Consider the following 24729-nt stretch of genomic DNA (forward strand, 5'->3'; position numbering starts at 1 on the left):
ATAAAAGACTTTCTAAACAGTTTGGACTTCTACAGTGTCAAGCAGTCACACACAGACATCAACAATCAGCATATGAACCTCAACAATGGTGACCATAATAAAAATAAAATGCAGCAGAGCATGCTGAGAGCATATTAGTTTTGTACTGTAATTATACCCAGCATGCATTGCTATTTTTTTTTTTTTTTGTGTGTGTCACCATTGTTGAGGTTCATATTCTGATTATTGATGTCTGTGTGTGACTAATTACTGCCATAGAAAAAAGATGAATGTGCATAAAGTGTTCAGTAATTTTTTGTAAACTGATTTCGATGAAACCACGGGCTTTTTAAACATATTCCATTATAATGTAGTAAACTAATCATACTTTGTCAGTTTTTGGACTCTAAACAGCTCCATAATTGACAGTTGTCTTCACCAAAAAGCTGCATAACAACCAATATCTGTTAATATTTTCTCTGGGCTTTTGAGATAAAACAAACATGTTTTAGAAACACTCGGTTATAACAGCCAGAGAAACGACAAAGACAGAAGACACAGGTCAAGAGCCCAACTAAAGCAAACACTAATCTCTAACATGGTTACTTCAAATGAAACAATAAATCAACATCTAAACCTTAGTTCATTCTCAATAAGATCTTCTGTAGACGTCTGACAGAAATAAAGTCAGTCTGGTTATTAATAAGTGCAGAGGTGGGAAGTCCAGGGGCCAAAGAGTAAAAGTCCTGCCATATTTTTGTTCCACCCATGAACTCATCAGCCGATTTCACCAGAGGAGGAACCAAGTCATTCCTTCCAAGTCACAAACGAGTCTTGAGTCAAATCCCAAGTCCTCAAAGAGTTAAAGTTAATGAGATAATTAAGTGACTAATTAAATGATGATTGTGCATTAATGATTAACATCTGCTGTTATTGAGAATTACAGAGGATCAGATGGTGATGTTTTATGTACCCTATGCCAAGGGTACAAAAGCTGTAACCTTGAGGGTACATTCTCAGAAAATAAAGTACATAATTGTACCTTTAGGGGTACAATAGCTTGTCACTGGTGCTGTACCCTTGTGATTTTTACCTTAAGAGACCAGTTTTGTACAGAGGTGGGAAGTCCAGGGGCCAAAGAGTAAAAGTCCAGCAGCTGATTTCACCAGAGGAACCAAGTCATTCCTTCCAAGTCACAAACGACTCTCAAGTTAAATCCCAAGTCCTCAAAGAGTTAAAGTTGATTGTGCATTAGTGATGAACACCTGCTGTTATTGAGAATTACAGAGGATCAGATGTGGATGTTTTATTGGTTAAAAAGATGCCACCATCATGGAGATCAGTGTTTGGTTTAATTGTGCTCTTGACCCTTGACTTGTTGTACTAGATCTTTCTCTGTAGCTCTGCATGGGTTGTTGTGGAGAAGACAGAACTGTGACATATGAAAAACATACAGTTACAATGAGCTGGTTTAACTATATCTCAAATATTTTTGTCTTCTTTCTTATCACATGTCTAGGTTTTGAATAATTCCAGTGAAACTACAGCATGCACACAAAAAAAGCATTGCTCTAATATTTACAGGATATGGATATTTTTTTTATTTGTAACACATATAAAAGTTTGAACTCCAGTGCTTTTTAGACACACACAGATATCAAGAACCAGCATATGAATCTCTACAATGGTTACAATCAACAAAATGCTTCATGTTGCAATACATGAATTACTCCCATAATGCACCGCAGTATGAATAATAATTTTCACCACTGTTGAGGATCACATGATAAATGTTCATGGCTAAATGCCTAAATCCATTTTTTTTTTCTTAATATTAAAGTGTTATAAAGCATTATATGGTGGCATTTGCATAATGCGATTTCTCTCTTTTTTGTGAAAGTGACATACAGTTAAGTGTGGTGACCCGTACTCGGAAATCATATTCTGTATTTAACCCATCCAAAGTGCACAGACAGAGCAGCGAATTCACAGCAGTTCTCTCTAACAACTAAACCACGAACTCTTCTCATTTAATCAAGAAATTTAATCAAGATCATACGATCATCAAAAGCATAAGTCACCTGCTAGATCAAGAGTTGTATCAGCATTGCACAAATGTTTGCTGCAAAACAATAATGCAATTGTATAGAAGCAAATTTGTGAAAACCGCTTAAAGGCTCAAGATATCAACTGAAGCAAATACTCACCACAATTATGGTGGCAAAGTTTTTTTTTTTTTTTTTTTTTTAAATTGATTTCATCCAAGGCTGTGCTTAAAGTCAGTTGTAGTTCTTGTGTTTCTCTTTTCTTCAGTGATGTTGATTGTAAACAGCAGGTGTTCATCACTAATGCATCTTCATTTAATTAGTCACTTAATTATCTCTTTAGCTTTAACTCTTTGAGGACTTGGGATTTGACTCAAGACTCGTTTGGGACTTGGAAGGAATGACTTGGTTCCTCCTCTGGTGAAATCGGCTGCTGAGTTCATGGGTGGAACAAAAATATGGCAGGACTTTTAGTCTTTGGCACCTGGACTTCCCACCTCTGAATAAGTGGAGCTGGTGATGCTGTTTGTGGGGTTGTTTAATCAGATCTTGAGAGATTTCATGTATTTTATTTCAGTTGATTTCATCTAAGTCTGTGTCTGAAGTCAGTTGTAGTAGTTCTTGTGTTTCTCTTTTCTTCAGTGATTCTGTTTGTTAACAGCAGCTGTTCATCACTAATTCTCAATCAGCACTTAGTTAATCACTTAATTACTTAAATGCAAAGTTTTAAAACTTACAGGGTTTAAATCAAGGCAATCTGTTTACTCCAACGGTTTGAGTTAAGTTTACTGGTCGGGTTTTACAGTGTAGCATATTTTTAAAACGTATTTAAATATTAAATGTATGTTTATTTGCAACGGTTATGCTAACAACAATAAAAATAAAATAAAAAAATAGACATTTATAAAAGTAAAACAGCGACATCTGCTGACGGACACATGCTGCGCTGTCACGGGAACATCTCAGCTGAAGATAATGAGGAAATTTTGTCGCTCCTTTAGCAAAGTGCTTTCCTAACGACTACTTAATGGCACGCACATGCCCTACTCACTCCAAAGTCCTCACTTCAAGGGGATAGGGATGATCACTTCCATTTGGAATTTGTCCAGGAACCGTTCGGTACCGGTACTAGTACCGGGACATCCCTACAACCCAGTGGCACTTCAGATGAAAAGGAGACCTTTTCAGCAGTGGTATGGCTGGGAATTACACACTGCACTGATTTCGACACCGCGACAAGGAATCAGCATTACTATGATGCTTCCCTTCCCTGTATTTAATGGTAAAGTCATACACATCCATTTCAAGTATCCAGCGTGCTCTTCTACCAGTCGGATCATTATCAACTGCTGCCTTTTTTAGATTTAACAATGGTTTGTGATCTGTAATAATCTTGAATGGCACCCCAGACAAGAAATGTCTAAAATGTCGAACAGACCACACCACAGCCCACAGTTCACGGTCATAAGTTGACCATCTCTTTTCTGATGGAGTGAGAGCATGACTGGCGTAAGCAATTACGCGTTCCTTCCCATCCTGCATCTGAGCATGCACTGAACCTACACAATCATGAGAAGCATCAGTGTATAGTAGAAAAGGTTGTGTGAATATAGGGTGAGCTACAATGGGAGGACTAGTAAGGGCCTGCTTCATTGACCTAAAAGCCTCCTCACAATCACTTGACCAATTGAAGACAGCACCTTTCTGGGTCAGTGCATGAAGGGGTGTGGCCACTACAGCGAAACTCCTGACAAATCTCCTATAATAGGAGCATAGACCAACAAACACACTCACCTCTGTGACCGTCCTGGGGGTAGGCCATGACCGGACCTTGTTCAGATTCTTTTCATCTGGCAGCAGACCCTGGCTGGATACAACATGACCTAAGTAGGAAACTTCACTGCGTGCAAAATGACATTTGTTAACCTTCAATTTCAGACCTGCTGAACGGAAACGACTAAAAACCTCCTCAAGACTGTTAAGATGTTCACTGAAAGTTTGACTGAACACCAGTACATCATCAAGGTAAACAAGACAAACCTTCCAATGAAGTCCACGAAGCACCAGCTCCATCAATCGTTGAAAAGTTGGAGGGGCATTCGTAAGACCCATCGGCATTACCTTGAAATGATATAAAGCACTGCCTGTATTGAAAGCGGTTTTCTCCCTATCCTTGGGGTCTAGCTCAACTTGCCAGTAACCACTGGACAGATCCATTGTGCTAAACCAGCGTGCACCTGCCAAGCTGTCTAAAGCATCTGAGGCACGAGGTAAGGGGTAAGAGTCTTTTACAGCGACTGCATTAAGCTTTCTGAAATCAATGCAGAATCTATAACTGCAATCTTTCTTCTTCACTAAGACAACAGGAGAAGCCCAGGGACTACAACTTTCCTCAATTACATCATTGGAAAGGAGCTGCTGAACTTGCCTGTCTATCTCAGCTCAAACATGTGGTGATGTTCTGTAAGCCCTCTGCCTAATGGGCTGTGCATCCCCAGTACGGATGGTGTGCTTGACCAAATCAGTACGACCATAGTCACACTCATTTGCACTGAAAACATCTGAATATTTGTAAATCAGAGTCTCTAGCTGAGTCCGTTCTGCACTGTCCAATGCAGACTGACTGAAGTCTACATTGGGTTTTGGACAGGGCTCAATTTGAGTCTGTATCTGAGCTACTTTGGGTTCCAGCATTGTATATTCTTCCCCTGGTTGCATGACTAAGGAATGAAACGCACCTAGCCTTATGCCACAGGAAACATGGCAATCCTCGTTTGTCGGATTCATAGCTCGCACACAAGTCACGCCTGCTTTCACAGAGGTTACTGTACGTGCCACAAAAAGACCTGGTACTGACTGAATTTCAGGATCTAAGAGTCCAACATAATTACATGCGTACTCTTTTTCCCCAATGTTGGACTGAATTTTTACCAAAACGTTCATCTGTGACCTAGCAGGGATCAGAATGGGCTCTAAAGTCACTGCACTACTCCTTAGAGGGACTATTTCCTGCGAACACAAAAGAGGAACAGTCCAGTTCCACAATTTTAAATGATTTTCTCTGAGGTCAATTGCAGCATGATGTTTGCTAAGAAAATCCCACCCAAGGATAACTGGTTGTGTAGCATTTCTAACCACCTGAACATCATGTGAGAACACTTCCTCACCCAGCCTAATAGTAATGGGCAACATACCCAAAGTGTCAAGATAGTCACCAGTTACTGATTTTGCCAAAAGAAAGGATTTCTGAATAGGTTTTTTTGTTAAAGAGGGAATTGACATTCTCAGTGTTTCACTGATTAAAGATATTTCTGAACCTGTGTCTACAAATGCTTGCATGGCAATGTTCTCAATGATTGCAAAAACATAAGGCGTTGGAATGACAGGATTTTCCCGTTCAGTTTGTTTGGGCCCAACCATAGTCTCAGCAGATACCCGGCCCCTAGTACCTGCTACCAGCCGTTTCCCTGAAGATCAACATCCTCTCCAACAAAACTGACATGATGATCACCAGACGAGGGTAGATGGTCAGTAGAAGATCGTGGGCCATATCTCTCGCCAGAGAACTTGTTGGAGGGCCATTCTGTCATATGATGATCCTGATGATGGGATTCGTGATGTAAGCGATGATCTCGATGATCAGAGGTTGGACTGCCACAACGATCACGGTGAGGTGGGGGCGAGCTGACAGGCTGGTTACGACGAATAGGAGTAAGGCTGGCATGTTGAGCAGCAAAATGTGGAGACATGCTGGTGCGATAATCTCGATGAGGTTGAGGTGGGCTGACGTGACGATCTCGGTAATATGAAGAAGCACTGATGTGACGATCTTGATGATGTGGAGATTGGCTCACATGACGATCTCTGTAATGTGGAGAAGCACTGATGTGACGATCTTGATGATGTGGAGATGGGCTCACATGACGATCTCGGTAAGGAGAAGATGGACTCACGTGATGCTCTCCATAGCCCCGACGTCTGTCACGGTCTCGGTGGCTGAATGAGTAAGGCTCATTTTGACGATGTGGAGAAGACGCCGGCGACAATGGATATCTCCTAGGAGATGAAAGTGGAGAGTAACGTTGCTTGTCTCTTCCACGTTCAGATGAGTAATCTCTCTGACTGGTGAAAGCGTGTTGCCTCTTCATTTGACTCACTTCCATCCTGAGAGCCTTAACATCAGCCGTCAATTGCTTCACCGCAGTCATGATTTCAGAAGAAATGTCCCCAGATGCTGTGGTCTTTGTGGACACCATAGCTGAAAGCGATTCACTGGGTAAGGTAGTAGATGAGTTTGGTGACAGGCTGGTCTTTTGACTCAGAGGGGGCAGAGGTGCAAGTCTGAGAACTTCTTGTGCCCGTTCCCACTTGCAAGCAATAGCTAAAGCTTTCTCTAGGCTAGTAGCACCATGTTCATGACATTTTGCTTGAAGGACGGGATCAAGACCAGCTACAAACCGTCTAAATCTTTCCATGGCAATGGCGGACTCACCATAATTTGGAAATGCTTCCAAAACTAGTCTTGTGATTTCAGCTGCAAATACTTCCAAAGGTTCTTTGGGCATACGTGGTCTGGCATTCACAAAAGTTTGAAAATGTAGCAAAAATTGTTTCCTCCCAAAAACATCATTTAATGCAGCAACACACAGTTCATAGTTCTGTTGTATGTCAGGAGACAGGGAGAGCCAATAAGCTAAAGCATCTCCACTCAACCTTGTAGGCAAAATGGCGGCCAAATCTTGCGATTGTGCATCCGCACAGGCCTTAACTGCAAGCTCTAAACGGGCTTTCCATAAAGAAAAACTGTCTTTGTCCCTACCGTCTCCATGAAAACACGGTGGTAGATCGACTTTAAAGTGCAACAATCTTGTAGTGCGATTTGCAGAAGTTGCGTGCTCTCTGCCCTCCGCTGTAGGTGCACTTTCATCACTATCCGTCTCATTAGAGGACGCAGCACATGCGGGGAGCACGCGAGAATCGGTAGACATTTTCACTGCACAGCTGCTGTTGATCTTGTAATGAAGCGAGTAGTAATGGCATCCACTTTAATTAATCTAACGACTGGCAACTGTGCACTCACCAGTACCCTTCACGGTGCATAAAAAAAAAAATGCGCCTTCGTAATCGAATGCTTCAGCCGAGAAACTTCCAGAAACTCTTGAATTTGAACACCGCTGCCACCAGTCTGTAACCCTTTATTTTTGTCTGCACCTACTCCAGTCTCTTCAACGTAGATCCATAAATAAAACACGGGTTACAACGGTAATAATTCACGTTTCTTCTTTTAATCAGAAGCATCGGCATAACAGCATGAACAGCCGAACACACAACACTGTCGCTCCACTCGCTTGTTTTTTTTTTTTTTTTCAAGCGCGCCCCTGCCTTAAAGGAGCCGGTGCACCAAATATCTTTCTAACAAAACATGTATAAAACTTTGCATAAGACATTTGAAAATACACCAAAATCTTACTAAACAAATTCACCAAAATGTCTTATTCTTCCTTTTCCTTTTTTTATATATATAACCTATGAATTGACAAAATGTAAAATAAAATAATGAATTAAACATAAGGTTACATCTTTACTACATTTCTGTGTCTTACTTTGGTAGGACCCTTGCTGTCTATGGAGGGTCAGAAAGCTCTTGGATTTCATCAAAAATATCTTAAATCGTGATCGAAAGATAAACGAAGCAAGGTCTTACAGGTTTGGACTGGCACGAGGATGAGTAATTAAAGAAATCATTTTTATTTTATTTTTTTGGGTGAACTGTCCCTTTAAAAAATGTTTTGTCTTAATAAACTAAGAAAATGTTATGTTTCGATGCACTTGCACGATATAATTTTCTCATATTTTAACTGTAAACTATGTTTATAACAGCAGGCTAACAAGGCTTAGGAAATGTACTCTTAAAAAATTAAATAAGACAAAAAATGGATCTGAAGTGTCGAGCAGATGAACCGTCGAGAAGAGAAACATTCACATACTGTGATGACGGGTTTCCTTTGCTATAAACATCCTAAATCTGTCAAAGTTTGTAATACAGCTTCTGAGGGAGTGAGAGAAAATGTGACATCTTTCTCTCTTCTGACTGCTGAAATCATTCTCATGACATTTTCTCCTCTTTAGGAAAGTTGTGATAATACCATCACAGATTTTTCTCTTTTGGTATTTGATATTATGTACTATTCTTCACTTTGGGAGTTTACCATCTATAAGGACTTTCTGTCTGTGAGAACCCAGTAAATGGGAAAAATGAACCTGAGATAAAATGTTGTACTGGAAATTAATTATTGGAGTGATCAGTAGATATCACTGTTTGACTAATGTACAGAAAAACAGAAAAATCAACAACAAATGAGAACAAATTATATATTATATTGTAAAAATGAGATGCAGTTATTAGATTCAAGTCAAGTCACCTTTATTTATATATCGCTTTAAACAAAGAGGATTGAGTCAAAGCAACTGAACATCATTAATTAGGAAAAAAGTCTGTCAATAATGCAAAATGACCGTTGAGGCAGTTCATCATTGAATTCGGTGATGTCATCTCTGTTCAGTTTAAATAGTATCTGTGCATTTATTTGCAATCAAGTCAACGATATTGTAAATTAAGTGTCCCCAGCCAGAGGTGACAGCGGCAAGGAACCGAATCTCCATCAGTGACAGAATGGAAAAAAAAACCTTGGGAGAAACCAGGCTCATTCGGGGGCCAGTTCTTCTCTGACCAGACGAAACCAGCAGTTCAATTCCAGGCTGCAGCAAAGTCAGTTTCCTGTGGTCTTGTCCTGGTGGTCGTCTGAGATAAGGGGCCCTATTTTAACCATCTAAAACAAAGTCTAAAGCGCACAGCACAGGTGTGGCCAGGGCATGTCCAGATCCACTTTTGGTATTTTAATGATGGAAAAACGGTCCATGTGCAAGGGCGCATTTTTGGAATGGGCTGTCCCTATTCTCTTAATAAGTAATTGGTGTAACGTTCAATAAACCAATCAGAGTGTCATCTCGCATTCCCTTTAAGGGCAAGATATTTTTATATTTATGTACCTTACACAATAATATTATTTTACATTGTAATCCTTTTGTTTTTAATATTTGGCATGTTTGTGTGAAGTGCATCCCTGTGTGTAATAAGCAAAGTCAACGCGCACTGTGGACCAACCCAGAGGTGCATTTTCAAAATATCTTTTGCATTTTTTAAATATTTGCACCATTCATTTTAGACTTTAGACCAGCATTGATTTGGTCTATGGCGGAGTCTATTGTCAGCTCCTTAAAAATATTAATGCACCAGCAGTGCGCCTGAACAGGGCTGTAGAGGTCATTTCTAGGTGCTGATCCACCATCTGGTCTGCAGTTTTACAAATGCTAGAAACATGGCATTCTAAGGAAATTGCTATCAAATAGCACACCAACTGTAGGTTCCTAACTGATGATGAAGAATTGACAGAGCAGCCATCAAGTCTAAGACAGCTTTTTTTTTTCAGAATTTAGCAGTAAAAAAATCGTCATCCAGTTTTTTATATTGACTATGTTAGATATTTTTTTGTTAGTTAGTCCATTAGTTTTTCAAATTGGTATGGTTCGCTGGGCTGTGAAGAAATATATAGCTATCAGCATAACAGTGAAAGCTAACCATTGTTTCCTGATGATATCTTCCAAGGGTAACATGTAAAGTGTGAAGAGTAATGGCCCTAGTACTGAGCCTTGAGGTACTCCATACTGCACTTGTGATATATATGATACCTCTTCATTCAATGCTACGAATTGATGGCAATCATATAAGTACTGTAAAAATAAAGTAAATATAAAGTCTATTTTATTAAATAAATAACAGAAATTCCCTGCAGATTCATCATGAGGACTGATGATGCATTGGACCAGAGCATCAAATGGAGTATCACTGGATAGAATGATGGAATATTATGGGATATGTGTCTTAAAAATTACATTACATTTTAGAACTCAAAAAATAAAACCAAGCAACATGATTGACTATTGAAACCACAAAACCTGTTCAACACACAATATACCCCTCAATGGCAAATATATGTTTAATGGTTTAGTGAAGTGGTTTGCAGTATGCAGTGAAACTGTATTATACTATTTCTAAGTACCATGCAGTTATTTTGACCTGTAAAATAACTGTAGAATAAATGAAAAATTTCACTGAAATGACACAGAGACTCTAACCTTCATCAGTCCAGTGTGTTTATAGAGTTTTACAGCAGCTTGAGTCTTGTCTCCATGAACTGTAATGACAGACATGTTCATCAAAACATGGAGAATATTGTAGATTTATACATAAAACTCATTGTTTGACGGATGTGTGAACAGTGGATTCTAGATTCAGTAAGACCATTGTTTAGTGAATCTGTGAATCTCCCTCTACCACTGACTTACTTTAGCATCACCAAACACACCTGAAAACTGAGATTAAAGCTTAAAAATAACTTAAAAAAAGATTTATTTTTAACATTTCATTCAGTCGTTCCATAACCAATTAGTTTAACCCTAAATTTAAACTTGATGTCACTGTTCATTTCTATATGACTGTAACGAAGAGGCTGAGTCATAATGTGAATCCATTTGCAGGAGTTTATTAAAGGAAGATCCTACAATCAGAGTCGTGTTACCAGGCAATGTGTCAATACCGTAAGGGCAGTCCGATCTTTCAACATATACAGGGGTTATCCAATAGGCAGAGACGAGTACACAGGCGAACAGGTCAAACACAAACATCAGTCCAATCAAGCAATATATCCAAAGGGGCGATCCTAGAGATGTGAACGAGATAACAGGCAGAATCGTGATCAAACAGGCAGTCAGAATACTCACAAGGAAAACAGGTTAACTGGCCATCCTTCGTAGTGAAATGTCATGCTAGCACATGTTAAATAGTCCCAAACAGGAAATGACTGTAGAAGCAGAGGGAGTGGTGAACAGTCAGTACTCCGGTGAGGGCTCTCTCTGCTGGCGTGGAGTTACAATGACAAAAACTGTTAATGTTAATCCTCTCTGACTAATTTATCCAGTAATTTATTACATGATATCAGAAAAGAAGCAACTGGAACCATAAAAACACATTTCAAACTCAAGGTACAGATGCCACAAACACAAACAGAACCAAACACATTTCAGAAACATCTTCTTCATCTATTAGATAGTGATGCTTAAAAATATCAAAACATTTTCATGACTGAACTGTAATAATTATCAACCTCAACATCTGTTAGTTTCCACTCACACGTCTGTCTCCTTTAACATCATGAATATCATCAACCTTTTGCTCATCTTACATTTTCAAAAAGAATTCTGTCCTTATCGGAATAATCAAATACTGGATTTGTTATCTGTATCTACTGCTGTGTTATTTAGTGATGTGAGCATCAATCCTGTTTGATCTTTGGCTCTTGCCAAACCTGCAAGTCAACCTGTTGTGTCTTGTGCAAAAAACTGCAACTAAAAAGTGTTTCAGACAGTAAGGCAGTGAGCATACAGAAATACTGCTGCTGCACATATAACATATATGAAAGAACCCACATCAAAGTAGGAGACAGAAGAAATAGACAATATACTGTAAGTGAAAATATGCATGCTGGTGACTGTTAAATAAACTGCTGCATCAGCAGACAGACAAAAATAAAAATATAAATGAATTATTCATGAAACAAAAACAGAGCATAAACAAAATAAACATAAACAATGCATACATGGCTAGAAATGGAGGCTCCCAATCATTCTTTCATTTCAAAATTACTTAAAAATAGCGCTGAAGTATAACAAGACTTCATGATGTTATGAGAGACTATTCTGAGAGGCAATATCCAGTCATTTCCAAAATCTAAACAGTAACAACAAAATTTGCACACAAAATCTGTAACAATACAAACTTTCTTTATTTGCCAAAAAATGATAAAGAACACTGAGTTGAAGGATTTATTATGGAATACATTATGATTAAAAATCTGAGAGTAATTCTTAATTGTTGTCAGGAAATCTTATGCCTCCACTAAGAAAGACAAAAACTCCTTTACAGTGGAGAAAACATTTATTATTATTATTATTACTACAATTTTTTTTAAATCAGCGTTATTGAGCGCACACGTAATGCAATGTCTGTTTCATTCATACTGGTAGCCAGAGTGGACAGTCACACAGTAAATCCATAAGTAAAACTAATAGAAGTCATAAATCACATGATATTCCAGGAAATCCCTAATATGGACAAAAGCATACACTATCACTGTAGCTGACTAAAATACAGATAGAGACATTTAAACCGATGAAACATGAAGACAACAAATATATGATTGCAAGTAAATGGTTTATCTCTGTCCTTCAAGGCAAGCCATGTTGGGTATATTTATATGAATAAACTATATTTAAGATGTAATGCTAATCAACATAGCCTTTATCACTGTATAGAATACTATATTAAATAATGATTTTGTGATTAATTGTTCTCTTTGTTGGACAACAGGTTTTTAAACAGGCTCAAGCCAATGCAATACCCATACACTCATGCTACAGTGGTACATTTATTCCTTGAACAGACTGTTTTTTTTTATTCCTATATTTGTCTTATATGCCATATAGCATCGCAGAGTCCGAAGGATCAATGCATGACATCAAAGTACAGCAAGCATGCAGAGTCGTCTGCTCTCTATAGCTCTTGTGGTATTTTAAAGACTCTGTCTGAGGCTCTTCAAGTCAAACAAACCTAAAAACCTCACAATTACAGAACCCCCCTTATGGCAAAGCCCTAGGCGACCGTCTGTAACACCTGTTGGACGGGCTGGCACTGAGTCGAATGCCCCTTTGGTTCAGCTCTTCTAGATCTGATGTCATAAACCAGAATAATGACAGTAGCCACGCCCACCAGAGCAGAGAGGACCAATCGGATCACAGTTCCAGTAGAACCACAACAGTGTTCAGAGTCTGAGGAATAAAAACATCAAACTGAGATCGTCACAGTTAATAAACATTAATATCAGCACCGAAATCAATTAAATATCAGCTCTGCCGTACCTGAACATGTGTGACAGAGTTTGCTGATGTCCAGATGTTGACTCTGGTTAATGATGGAATTGGGATGAGATCCTGATGATGATGATGGACAGTCTGAGATGATGTTAGAAACAGGCAGACGAGCTGGAAACATGAGAGAATAAATGTAAAAGAGGACGAAATAGGATATTCAAGCAGAAAAAAAAAACAAAACCTGAGGAACCAAGACTGATCAAAAGTATAGCATTTAAAAACTATCAAATATACAGAGTAAACAAACAAACAAACAAAAAATATAATTACTACAAAGCTGGAATAAAGAGAATATGTAAAATGGAAATTTAACTAACCGTTAACAGTGAATATATAACACTTCCTCACATTGTTGCTCTGCACTTCATAAACTCCATTATCTCCGATTTTGGTGTTTGAGATGGTCAGAGATCCAGTTTGATTGTCCAGCTTCAGTCTGTCTTTGAATCTCCCGTCAAGAACATTATCATACACAGCGATTCTGTTGGTCTGTTTATTGATTTCAGCTATTAAAGTGTTTGTAGGTATAAACCTCCACTGAATCAGCATTGTTCCAGTATTACTAGGGGATAAAGTGAACCAATATCCCTCCATGTCTGATAGCTCATCTATATCACCAATCATGCTTAAAGAATTATCTGAAACAGGTCACAAATGAAGACTTTTAAATAACTTTAAAATGGTTTAGTAGAGAAAACATTTTACATTTACATTTGAAGAGAAATGTACACAGATGCAAAATGGTGGATTAAGAATTTAATCTTTGTTGTGAATAAAATATGAATCAGGAGAAATGAACAGCTAACTCACGTTCCACAGTGAGAATGAAACTCTTTCTCAAACAGTAGGTCTGTAGTTGATAAACTCCAGAGTGTTCAGGTCTGCTGTTTGTGATGGTCAGAGATCCAGTCTGTTTGTCCATCTCCAGTCCGTCTCTGAATCTCCCGTTAAGAACATAATTTACAGTGCTTCTTCCATCTGTTTCACACATTTTAGCTATGCTTTTATATCCGAACATCCACTGAATCTCATCATCAGCCATCGTTTTAAGAAGACCAGTGTGTAGAGTGACTGGATATCCCTCCATCACTGAGACTGACTCACCGAACACACCTGAAGAACAAAAAGAAAGAGTTTAAGACTAAAATAACTTGATCCTTTACTAAAGTAAATATTTTGGAATTTAGATTTTTAAATGAATAATAGAAACAGAAAACAAACAGAAAACTCTTTTAACTTCAGATGAGAATCAGGTCACGACTGAAACTGAAGCTGCTGCTGAGCATCAGTGTTTTATATGAAGGACATTTAGAAAAAGCGCATTTCAAGCTCACCAACAAGATGCCACAGCCACAAACAGACCCAAATGATGTGAAACATCTCCAATGGTTTCAGTCCACAAATATGACAAACTCTTCAAAACTGGTTCAGTAATACAATGACAGATGAGCTGATGAGAGACTGATGTGTAGTAAAGTCATGAGAAACTCTACTGTCAGAAAGATGAACTGCCTATTTATTGTGTTGGTGTTCATGACCATCATCAGCTAAACGTGGATAATTTCATTAAGTTCGACCTTTGCGGTTTTCAGCTTCTGTCGATGTTGTTTTCTGTCTCTGTTGAACCGAGTCTCATGGCAGTTCATGACACAGTCAAAGACATGAATTTCCCTTTTTTGTGTCATTCAGCACTATTTTCGATCTAATGTATTTCAATAATAGGAAGTATCTTTTGTGCCTGAAGCATGTTTTTCTTCTGGCACTCTGGAGCACAGAAGTTGTATTGTTTTTTTTTTCTCATTTGTTATTCCTTTTTTAAAATTTAAACTCTACATTACTCAACCTTTGATTCTATCTTCCTTTTTATTTCTTTATATTCTAAAGGCTTTAATCATCGAAAACCATCATCAGTGGTTCCTTCCAGCCAAAGTATAGTAAATATTTTCTCCTATATTCTCTTGAAGTCAATACTAATATCATAACTTTAACCCTGCAGGGGCTCTAGGTGTTTCACCTACTAACGAAAGGGGATGGGGGTGGTGGTAAAAGAAGAACAAAACAGAACAAAGCTGCCGTGGGTTTTACTAGTATGGCTTACAACTTCTGTTGAGCTAGGATGTCATGTGCAGCTAGTGTGTCATGTACCCAAACTAAGTATCAGGTGTTCTGTCTATTGTGAGGATAGCTGCATGTTTCTTCATGGTGGGTGTATGTAAATTTATGTTAGGCTAAAATTTGAGTAAATTTAAAAGCGAAGCCTCCCCAGCAAAATGCGCTCACAATGCGGTAGGTCAGCTCCCTTGACTCGGCGTGCTTCGTCCCAAAGAAAAGAATGCAAAGGCTTTGTGTATCCGCCCGTGATGTAACAAGGGCATGGAGGAACACACAGCCTAAAATGATGGTCACTTTTATAACCACCTTTGGTCTTAGACTTAGCCTTTGGCATAGCTTTATTGTTCTGGATAGTGACAGACAATGGTAAAAAAGACATACACACACTGAGTGCTTTGCTGAAATTAGTTCACCCGAGAATGAAAAATCTTCTACTCACCCTCAAAGTATCCTATGTGTTTGTGACCTTCCTCTTTCAGAATAATCCAATCGAGTTATATTAAATATTGTCCTTGCTCTTCCAACCCTTTCAATAGGGGTAAGCGGATGATTGTTTTCAACATTTCAGAAGACGTGGAATAAAGTGCGTGCATCTGTAATAAAACATCCCTCACACGGTCCAGGGGTGAATAAAAACCCTCTGTAGCGAATACATGCAGTTTTGTAAGATAAATATCCAGATTTCAAACTTTTTTCTCACTTCTGCTGATTGTGGGATGCAGAAGATGTGAGTAACCGATGACAGAATTTTTTTTGGATGAACTAACCCAAGTTTGTTGTAGTTAGTATATTAGATATTGTGCAAAAACATAAATTTTAAGTTTCAGCATTTACTCTGTAAAACACTATTGAATGCTATTCGTTTTTAATTGCTGATGTAATGTTTTTAAAGAAATTGAATTTGATATTTTAACGATGTTCGAAAAACTATATACATTGTTTTAAATAGTTCAAGTATTATCCTGAACGGTTAAAAGGTTAAATGTTTTTTTTGTTTTTTTTTTTCATGAAGCTTATAAACAACTTTATGTAAAGGGGAACACATTCATCTGAAAAGGATGTGTGGTAACACTTTAGAATTAGGGGACACATTCACCATTAACTAAGAGTTTTCCCTCAATAAAATTAATAGTTTGTAAGTGTTTTTTTTTTTTTTTGCAGTCCGTAAGTTTGTCTCCATCTCTGTTTGAAAAACAGAAATTGTTTGTTGAATTTGCGGCAATCAGTTGCATATTTAATGTTATTTAATGTACTTCGCACTCACATATTCTAGCCTGCATCTTGGAAGTATGACCCAAATAATAATTTTCACCAGTTATTTTCATCTAAACAAGTAAGTAACCAGTCTGCCACTTTTGTTCTGACCAATTGGGAAAAAAGCATTACAATAAATCATGCTAGCAATGGTTATTTAATCTAACGATCGATTAGCTCATATCACATTAAACCTTGTAAATTATTGTTTACTTTAATCTCAATTTATTAATGTTAACAACATCAGCATTGCATTGTATTAGCGTGTAGATTTCAATTTCTGTACAGGCTAGTCTCTAATTGTCATACCATTCGAATTTCATATTAAGAAATTATTTTAGCCCAAAAAGCTAATTACGCTCTCTTCGAACTTCTTGTCTTAAAAATACAAATCTTGTGTTATCCCAGGCTATCTGTAATCAAAAGCACAGTTAAGACTGGAATATAATTTAATTTCATTCACGTTTCATAAACACATAATCTTTACGATCCACATTCAAAATTATATGTTTAATTATTCTAGCTGCTGTGAGAAAAGGCTATAAACGATCCACCACCTGCAGGATCCTCACATGCCATAGCCTAGTAGCCGGGACAACTTCTTTATGTTTACAGACGTGACATAATAATGCGGCAGCATGCTTGAATCTCCCGCAAAAACCTACCCTTTGCACTGTTGTGAACACTTGCTGATCATGTACTTGCTCATTGATTTCGGATCATTATTAACCAAAAAATGTTATGGACTGCAGCTTTAACTTTAGGAATGACGTTGTTAATATATCAATACATTAATACTATGTGCTTTATAAGTACTAAAAAACAGTCAATATGCTAGCAATATGCAGGCTAATAAGCTGTAACATTGTAAAGTGAATAAATGTTTTGTTTTGAGATGCTTGTTAAAAATGTTTCATTACACTATTGTTGAAAAATTTATAAAAGTTTAAATACAGATTAAATACTTTTTAAAATAGGGAAAATGTGGTTTATAAGTATAAATAGGTAAATATTAGGCTACTATAAAAACAACGAGGTTTATGTTTGATGAACTTAATATTATAGGTTGTAAATTGAAAAAAAGTTCAGTTGCCATTACTTAAGAGCTGATGCAAACAGTTGCCTCAATTTTATTGTGTAAAACGGGCACAATATAAGTATTTTTTTGACAGTGCAATAAATGTTCTTTTGTTTTAATGTTGCAAGCTGTTCTGTGAAAGACTTGGTTGTTTAGGCTTGCTTCAGACTGTCTGGCTCTAGGGTATCGTGGACAGATTTATGACATTGTGTTGTTTTCCTGGGCCTCTTTGTGGAATTTGGTTCGTTTTTAACACCAGTCTGATTGAATCTTAAATTGTCTGATTCACTCTGATACCCTTCCAGACACACTATCACAGTGTTCACCAAACTCGGCCCTGGAGAGCCGATGTCCTGCACAGATTAGATCCAACTTCCCTCAACACACCATCCTTACCTCTGGGATTCATGCATTGGAGAGAGTGGTTTGCTCCTTTTATCAAAGAATGTTATTTGCATTGTCTCCTTTTGAAAAGTTGATCTCTGACTTCCACAGTGTCCTTTGACTTTAGCTTCAGGATCTTCTTGCTGATGGGAATGTTGGTACTTGTTACCCTGCAAATCAGTTTCTGTGCCGATGAACCCAGTATCTTATCTTGAGGAATGTTGCAGATGTTTACCAAATTCAGAAACAAATCTGTACAGTTCTCTCAGTGGTTTCGAGCAGGGGCTTTGCATTATGAAAGGCTCTTTCTGCAAGACTGTTTGCCTGGAGATACTCAGGAATTCTAGTGATGTGACACAGTCCCATTAACTGGCAATGTCTCTGAAGATCTGACTTGAAAACTGGTGCAGTTGTCCTGTAATTAGTTTTAATTAGCTTTAGACACCCTGTAGTTTAATAATTACATATATTTACCAGACACTACTTTCTCATGTTGGTTTGAACAGCCTATTTTTTCTGTGGAGTTGGAAGATCAAGGTTCTTCTTAGTATTAAGAAACAAGAAACCTTTCACTTATAAACTTCTAACCACATACTGTAACAAGGAGTTAGAGACGTTCGGATCCAAATGCATTATTTTTATTAATAATGGTCAATTATGCAATGATAAAAAGGAAACAGTGTCAGGTTTGTCAGGGATATCCAGAATCAGCAACAGTAACAAGCAGAGGTCGGGGCAGTCAGCAGAGAATCAAAGTCGGTATACACAATCCAAAGTCAAACACGGGAGAAACAAACACAGGGAAAAATGTCAAATGTTATATAACATGGAGACTCTTGAACCTAGAGTGAGAAAACTTTATTGATAAAGGCAAGCAAATACCGACAGCAAATGAACACCAGTAGTAAAATTAGATCTGTGTGTCTAAAAAAAAAAACAAAAAAACAAAGCCTTTCAAACGGAATTAAAAAACTGAGAGAGAACTTTTATGTTCAAACAATAAAGAAGTTTTATATTTTAAATTGTGTTTAAAGCCCCATATCAAATATTTAGATTAGATGGTAAAAAAAAAAAAGGTTTAAAAAAATAGAAAGCAAATGGTGGCTTTTGTTCTCAAATAATCTTCTAGCCAGCCATTTTTTCCCCTTATTTATTTGAGGTAAAATTATTTCTATCATGATAACTCTCTGAAGATTTTAGCATGGTAATGGATATAACAATGTTAATGTATTTGGTCTTGGCAGAATAGATCTACTACGCTGCTGCTGAATTGCTGCTTTTGGTTATTTCAGATTATTGCTGATGCTGCTTGAAAATCAAGTACAGGAACTTGCTACTGCCAATACGTATGTCAATACACTGCTGTGAGTATTTAAGAGATGCTGCTGCTGCAAGAAAACATTCATAATAACCTAAGTGATCTATACAGGTGGAGCTGGGGAAGGTGGAGGGTTTCAGAGGAACTGCTGCAAGCTGCTCTAGTGAATGCTAACCAGTCATTTAAACATAAAGGAGCAAGCAGTGGTGTATAAAGTACAAGAAAGCCATACTCAAGTAAAAGTACGGACATCTTACCAGAAAATGACTTTGGTAGAAGCTGAAGTCACCATTTAGAATATTACTTGAGTAAAAGTCTTAAGGTTTGTGATATTTATTGAACTTAATACACATTTTGAGTAGCTTTAACTCTTACTTCCATTTTGAATTTTTGGGTAAGAATAAGAAGCATGTCATCCCTTACTTAGTGTCTTTCATTCCAACATAAGAAATAGCATTTAGATGTACTTACAGAGTGTAGGTATCTCAGAGGGGAGATTGATGCATTTAAACGGCAGTAAAAAAACGTTGAATACTGATATTTGTGTGGTTGTGCGCGCATTTGTGTGCTCATGAGCAAAGGTGTTTTTTAGGAGTCTAACTTGCAAACGCCAGACCACTTATTTTTCAAATCTGCTTTCCTGCAGTCCATGTTATTCTGATTTCTGACTACCGTATTTTTCGTCCTTTTTTCATAGGTCCTGCGACTTATAGTCAGGTGCGACTTATTTATCAAAATTAATTTGACATGAACCAAGAGAAATGAACTAACAGAAAACATTACCGTCTACAGCCGCCAGAGGGCGCTCTATACTGCCAGAGATGCTGCTCAGTGCTCCTGTAGTCTACACTGAAAACATAGAGCGCCCTCTCGCGACTGTAGATGGTAATGTTCTCTCTTGGTTCTTGGGTCTAAATAAATGCGACTTATAGTCCGGTGCGACTTATATATGTTTTTTTCCTGGTCATGACATATTTTTGGACTGATGCGACTTATACTCAGGTGCGATTTATAGTCCGAAAAATACGGTATTTTGTAGTGAGTAATGAATATGCTTCAGGGGAAATGTATCGGAGTAAATTTATACATTTTAATTATGAAATGTATTGGACTGAAAGTAAAAGTTGGCTGTATAATATAAAAACTTAAGTAAAGTACTACCAAAAAAATACTTAGTACTGTAATGAAGTAATATTACTTCATTACATTACACCACTGGAGCAAGCTTATTGGCTGCATATGCAACAGGAACCAATCAGCTTGTGCCAAGTAGTTAACACTGTGGATATCATCAGTTTGGGTTAAATACCAACAGCCTTGGCTATCTGGAGTTTCATGACAGAATTTGGTATATGAATTGTATTTTATAAATTATATTTTGTGTCATGTCTGTGATTTTCATTTGCCACATAGCTTAAAACAGCTGCGTGAAATTGATTTGATTTTACTTTCCTTTTGGCAAACTCCAACAGTTTTTCTTGATTTGACAGATGCCTTATGTATTTTTGTTAAATTGCTGAGATTTTCATTTTTTCATGACACTAAATTTTCCTCATCCAATTGCAGCGCGAGTGTTATTTGCTAGTTTCAGCCTGACGCAGTTTTCATTTTCACGTCCAGCACCACATTGTTGAAACAGCAAATGCACTCGCAACCATCTTTTCGCCCATGGGTGTGCAGGTCTGAAAACAAGGTGTTCAGTTGCTTTGTTGGTGCAATGCTTTTTTGAGGAAACTGAAAACGACTGCCCTTGACTAACAAAAACTCTTATGTCTATGGTGCAGTATTTGATTTGTTATTTAAAGAGTGCGTTTGTAATACGTATCTATAGTTGGGTCACAATGTGTGTACACTCTGCTTATTACACACACATGGATGTGCAGCAGCACTTAAACATTAATTATTAAAATGAAAAGGATTCCTCTAGAGAAGCCTTTAGACATTCCTCTGGCAAATTTGGCCATGTAAATAGCGAATCGGCCATTGTGCAAGCACAACTGGATTTTAAAGGGCATGGGAGATGAGAATCTGATCTAATGCATGTTATGTCCAAGACACACCCATGACTCATTAAGAGAGGTACAACCCTTCTGGAAAGATAATTTTTTTTCGATCGTTAAACTAGCATAAGAGGATTCAGACCATGCACTTGGATTGGTAAAATAGGTCCCAACGGCTGATTGTAGATTGAAAAGAATGCAACACGAACACATGGACACTGCATGTTTTGGCTAATTCTGTTGTGTGACACCACATTCATTTGCATTAATGCCTTTTTTCTCAACAAAAAGTGTTTCCAAACAAATTTTTGAGACATTTGAAGTATGAATGTAGAACGGAAAAGGATTGTTTCAACGTTTGAGAAATGTTATCAACAAAGGGCATTTCCATCAGCCATTTCACTAAACATTTTAAATCCTCGGATGGAAACTTGGTTAGTGAGGATGATGATGATGAATATTATAAACATAAACAAAGATGTGTTTCTCACAGGCTGATTTCATCAGCAGTTGGTAGCAGCTCAGTTCAGTCCTCTTCTGTCTCTCTTTCATTCTTGATATTTGACCTTATAACTTGGTCATAAACGTGTCTCCTTTTCACTCTATTAAGTCCCACTCTTCTTCATTTTCCTCCTCTTGTTTTCTCTCCTCTTCCTCTCTCTGCCTCCTCTTTGTCCAAACGGCTACACCATCGAAAGCTCCAGCAACAGCAGCAGATCCAACAATGGCTCCAACAGCAGCTGTAACACCAGGAACTCCAGCAAGAGCAGCACCAGCAATGGCAGCAACAACAGCTCCAGCACAGACAGCAGTCGCAATTAAAACACGGCGAAAAGAATTCACTTGTGGTTTTCTCCCCTCTTCCTCTCTCTGTCTCAACTCCTCATCTCGCAGTTTCCTCTCTATTTCCTCTTGTTTAAATCTGTGAGCATCTTCGTACACCTGACTTCTGTAGTGTCCTCCTCCATTCTGTTCTATCATTGTGTTAGACTTCTGCTGTAGGTCATAGACCTGTTTTCTGTTATTCTGATCTTTATTGTTGAAGACGTGATATCTGCCTCCACACTGATCAACTAGACGTCTTAATGCATTGTTTTTCTCAATGGCTTGCTCCATGGATTCTCCTCTCAGCAGATCTCCGTGAGTGAAGAGAATGATGGAGTATTTCAACACTCCCTCTCCAAACATCGTTTCAATCATCTGAGGAATCTTCTGCTCCTGTTCAGTGATTTTCATATTCACATTAAACACAATGAGAAAAGCGTGTGGTCCAGGACTGGATAAATACATGCTTTTGGCTATCTCTGTCATTAACTGCTTTGTATTCATCTCTGTGCCAAAGAATGGAGGTGTATCAACTACAGACACTTTCCTGCCTGAAACTGTGGCGCGCTTCTCTGTACATTCACGGGTTACTGCGTTTGAGGCACGTGTAGATTTGAACACGTCCTGTCCCAGTATTGTGTTTCCAGCTGCACTCTTCCCGACACCTCTTCTACCCAGCAGCACAATCCTTCTGAATGACTGGCTGTCAGCAGAGATGTCCTGGATATTGACTGGAATACTTTGCCAAGGATTTTTGGAAACTGTATGAAAAAAAATAAAAATAAAACAGATTATAAACATTCATGTATTTCACTTTGGAATGTATGTCTTTGCATAATAGACCTTTATCACAGTCTGCGTGTCATCACATCTGGCTCCGATTAGTAGTGTAAAGAAATTACAGACCCACTTTATATTAAGTGGCATTAACTACTATGTACTTACATTTTAATTAATAATGTAGTACAATGTACTTATTGTGTACATAAATGTTTTTACATTGTACTTATATAAAAGAAAACGACATGTAATTGTATCTGTATTTAATTTCTGTAATTACATTTATAATTACACTGTTGACCTATACTTTACACCTTAACCCACCCTTAAACTTACCCATACCTCCAACCCTCTCCCTAACCTTACCCCATCCCACCTCAATAGCAGCAAAAGTGTTTTACAAAACAATATGAACACAATTAGTACATTGTACTTATTTTTTTATGTAAGTACATAGTAGTTAAGGCCACCTAATATAAAGTGGGACGGAAATTACTTCTTGCATTATGGACAGGCACCAGAAAATGTTACTAGTTACTTCAAAACATCAATATTTTATATATATGTCAGATAAATGGAGTTACAATAAAAATATTGCTACAATTCCCTGCTATAGGCACTGCGATTAATAAACTGCAGCAAAGTTTTAAAAAACAAATTTTTTCGTTATTGTTATTTATTTTTATGCTACTATTTGAACGCAGAAGTATGATAAAGGCCTATTTCTACTTTAACATACTCTATGGTTTCTATGCAGTAAATAGCTGTGTATGCAGATAAAAGAGGCAATATCACTAATGCTTAAACAACTTTTGTTTGTTGTATCTTTACATATTTTTTTATGTTTTGACCACTCTTTTTATTGAGGCTAAACATTTCTTAAACGTTATCATACCGGGAAACCTGTGGATACTGTGAGAAAACGAATTAAATAATATTTTATTATTATTTTTAGCCTAATCCCACTTTGCCTTATGTGAACCCTCCCTCAGAAATAGGTGTAATAGACTCACATCTCTGTAAGGCCCTCTGGAAAACTTTCGTTATCAGAGATTTCACTTGGTCACTTGGAACTTTTGTCTTGTTGTTGAACACGTGGAATCTGCCCTCATATTTCTGAGTAAGATTCTTCAAGAATTCTGTCTCATTAATGACTCTATTTATGGTCTTGTTTTCTTTATTCAGCTGATCTACTCTGGTGAAGAGAATCCAGGTGTTTTCAATGCGTTTTTCTTCTAGCAGCTCCTCAATCTTTTCCACGATTTGCTGGTCTTCTTCAGTGAATCTGTCTCCCTGGAGAACCAGCAGAAACACACACAGGCCTGATACACAGTTCTGGAGGACCTCTTTATATTGCCCAAGTACTTCCTCACTCTCTGTACCAGAAAATCCTGGTGTGTCATAAACAATGACTGCAAATCCACAAACTTCACCAACTTCTGCAGCAATTTCTCGAGTGACAGATTTGTAGCTTTTCACTGAACTAAAAGCTTCTCGTCCCAGTATTGTGTTTCCCGTTGAACTTTTTCCAGCTCCTGTTCTTCCCAGCATGACCAAATGTAAGCACACTTTCGGCATTAAGTTTGTTCCCCCTGTTTTTATGCCACCACCTAGGAATAAATAACATTAACATAGTGTGAGACAAAATAGAACAGTTTGAGTGCATGTATGTATTCTGCCCTACAAAGGCAAAATACCTTAACTCGCTAGAGTGTGAAACTGAGAAAAACCACTTTAAAGTTTTTTAATTGTCCAGCCAAATTAATTATAGGTAGTACACTGGAAATTCAACAATTAGATGTTTCGGTAATGAAAATTATCTACATAAAAAATTGTGAGCTCAAACTTGGTTTTCACCCCTCTTTTGAAGTTAAGGAACTATTTATATTCTCTCCAAAATGTGAGAAG

The 24729-nt window shown here is 37.7% G+C and overlaps 2 protein-coding genes across 2 annotated transcripts in view; both read right to left on the minus strand.

Annotated features, from left to right (window-relative positions):
- The window catches only part of LOC127987326 (uncharacterized), a 256216-nt gene that overhangs the window by 123213 nt on the left and 108274 nt on the right, over positions 1-24729 (minus strand). The window lies entirely within an intron of this gene.
- Positions 21813-24399, minus strand: LOC127987985 (GTPase IMAP family member 8-like). The gene is made up of 2 exons (XM_052590457.1): positions 23835-24399; positions 21813-22802 (listed from the first exon to the last, which is right to left on the minus strand). Exons 1-2 carry the CDS (start codon positions 24397-24399, stop codon positions 21814-21816), a joined length of 1554 nt encoding a protein of 517 aa, XP_052446417.1. The 3' UTR covers position 21813.

This window comes from Carassius gibelio, chromosome B22 (assembly GCF_023724105.1).
Source record: "Carassius gibelio isolate Cgi1373 ecotype wild population from Czech Republic chromosome B22, carGib1.2-hapl.c, whole genome shotgun sequence".
In the NCBI taxonomy this organism is placed as follows: domain Eukaryota; kingdom Metazoa; phylum Chordata; class Actinopteri; order Cypriniformes; family Cyprinidae; genus Carassius; species Carassius gibelio.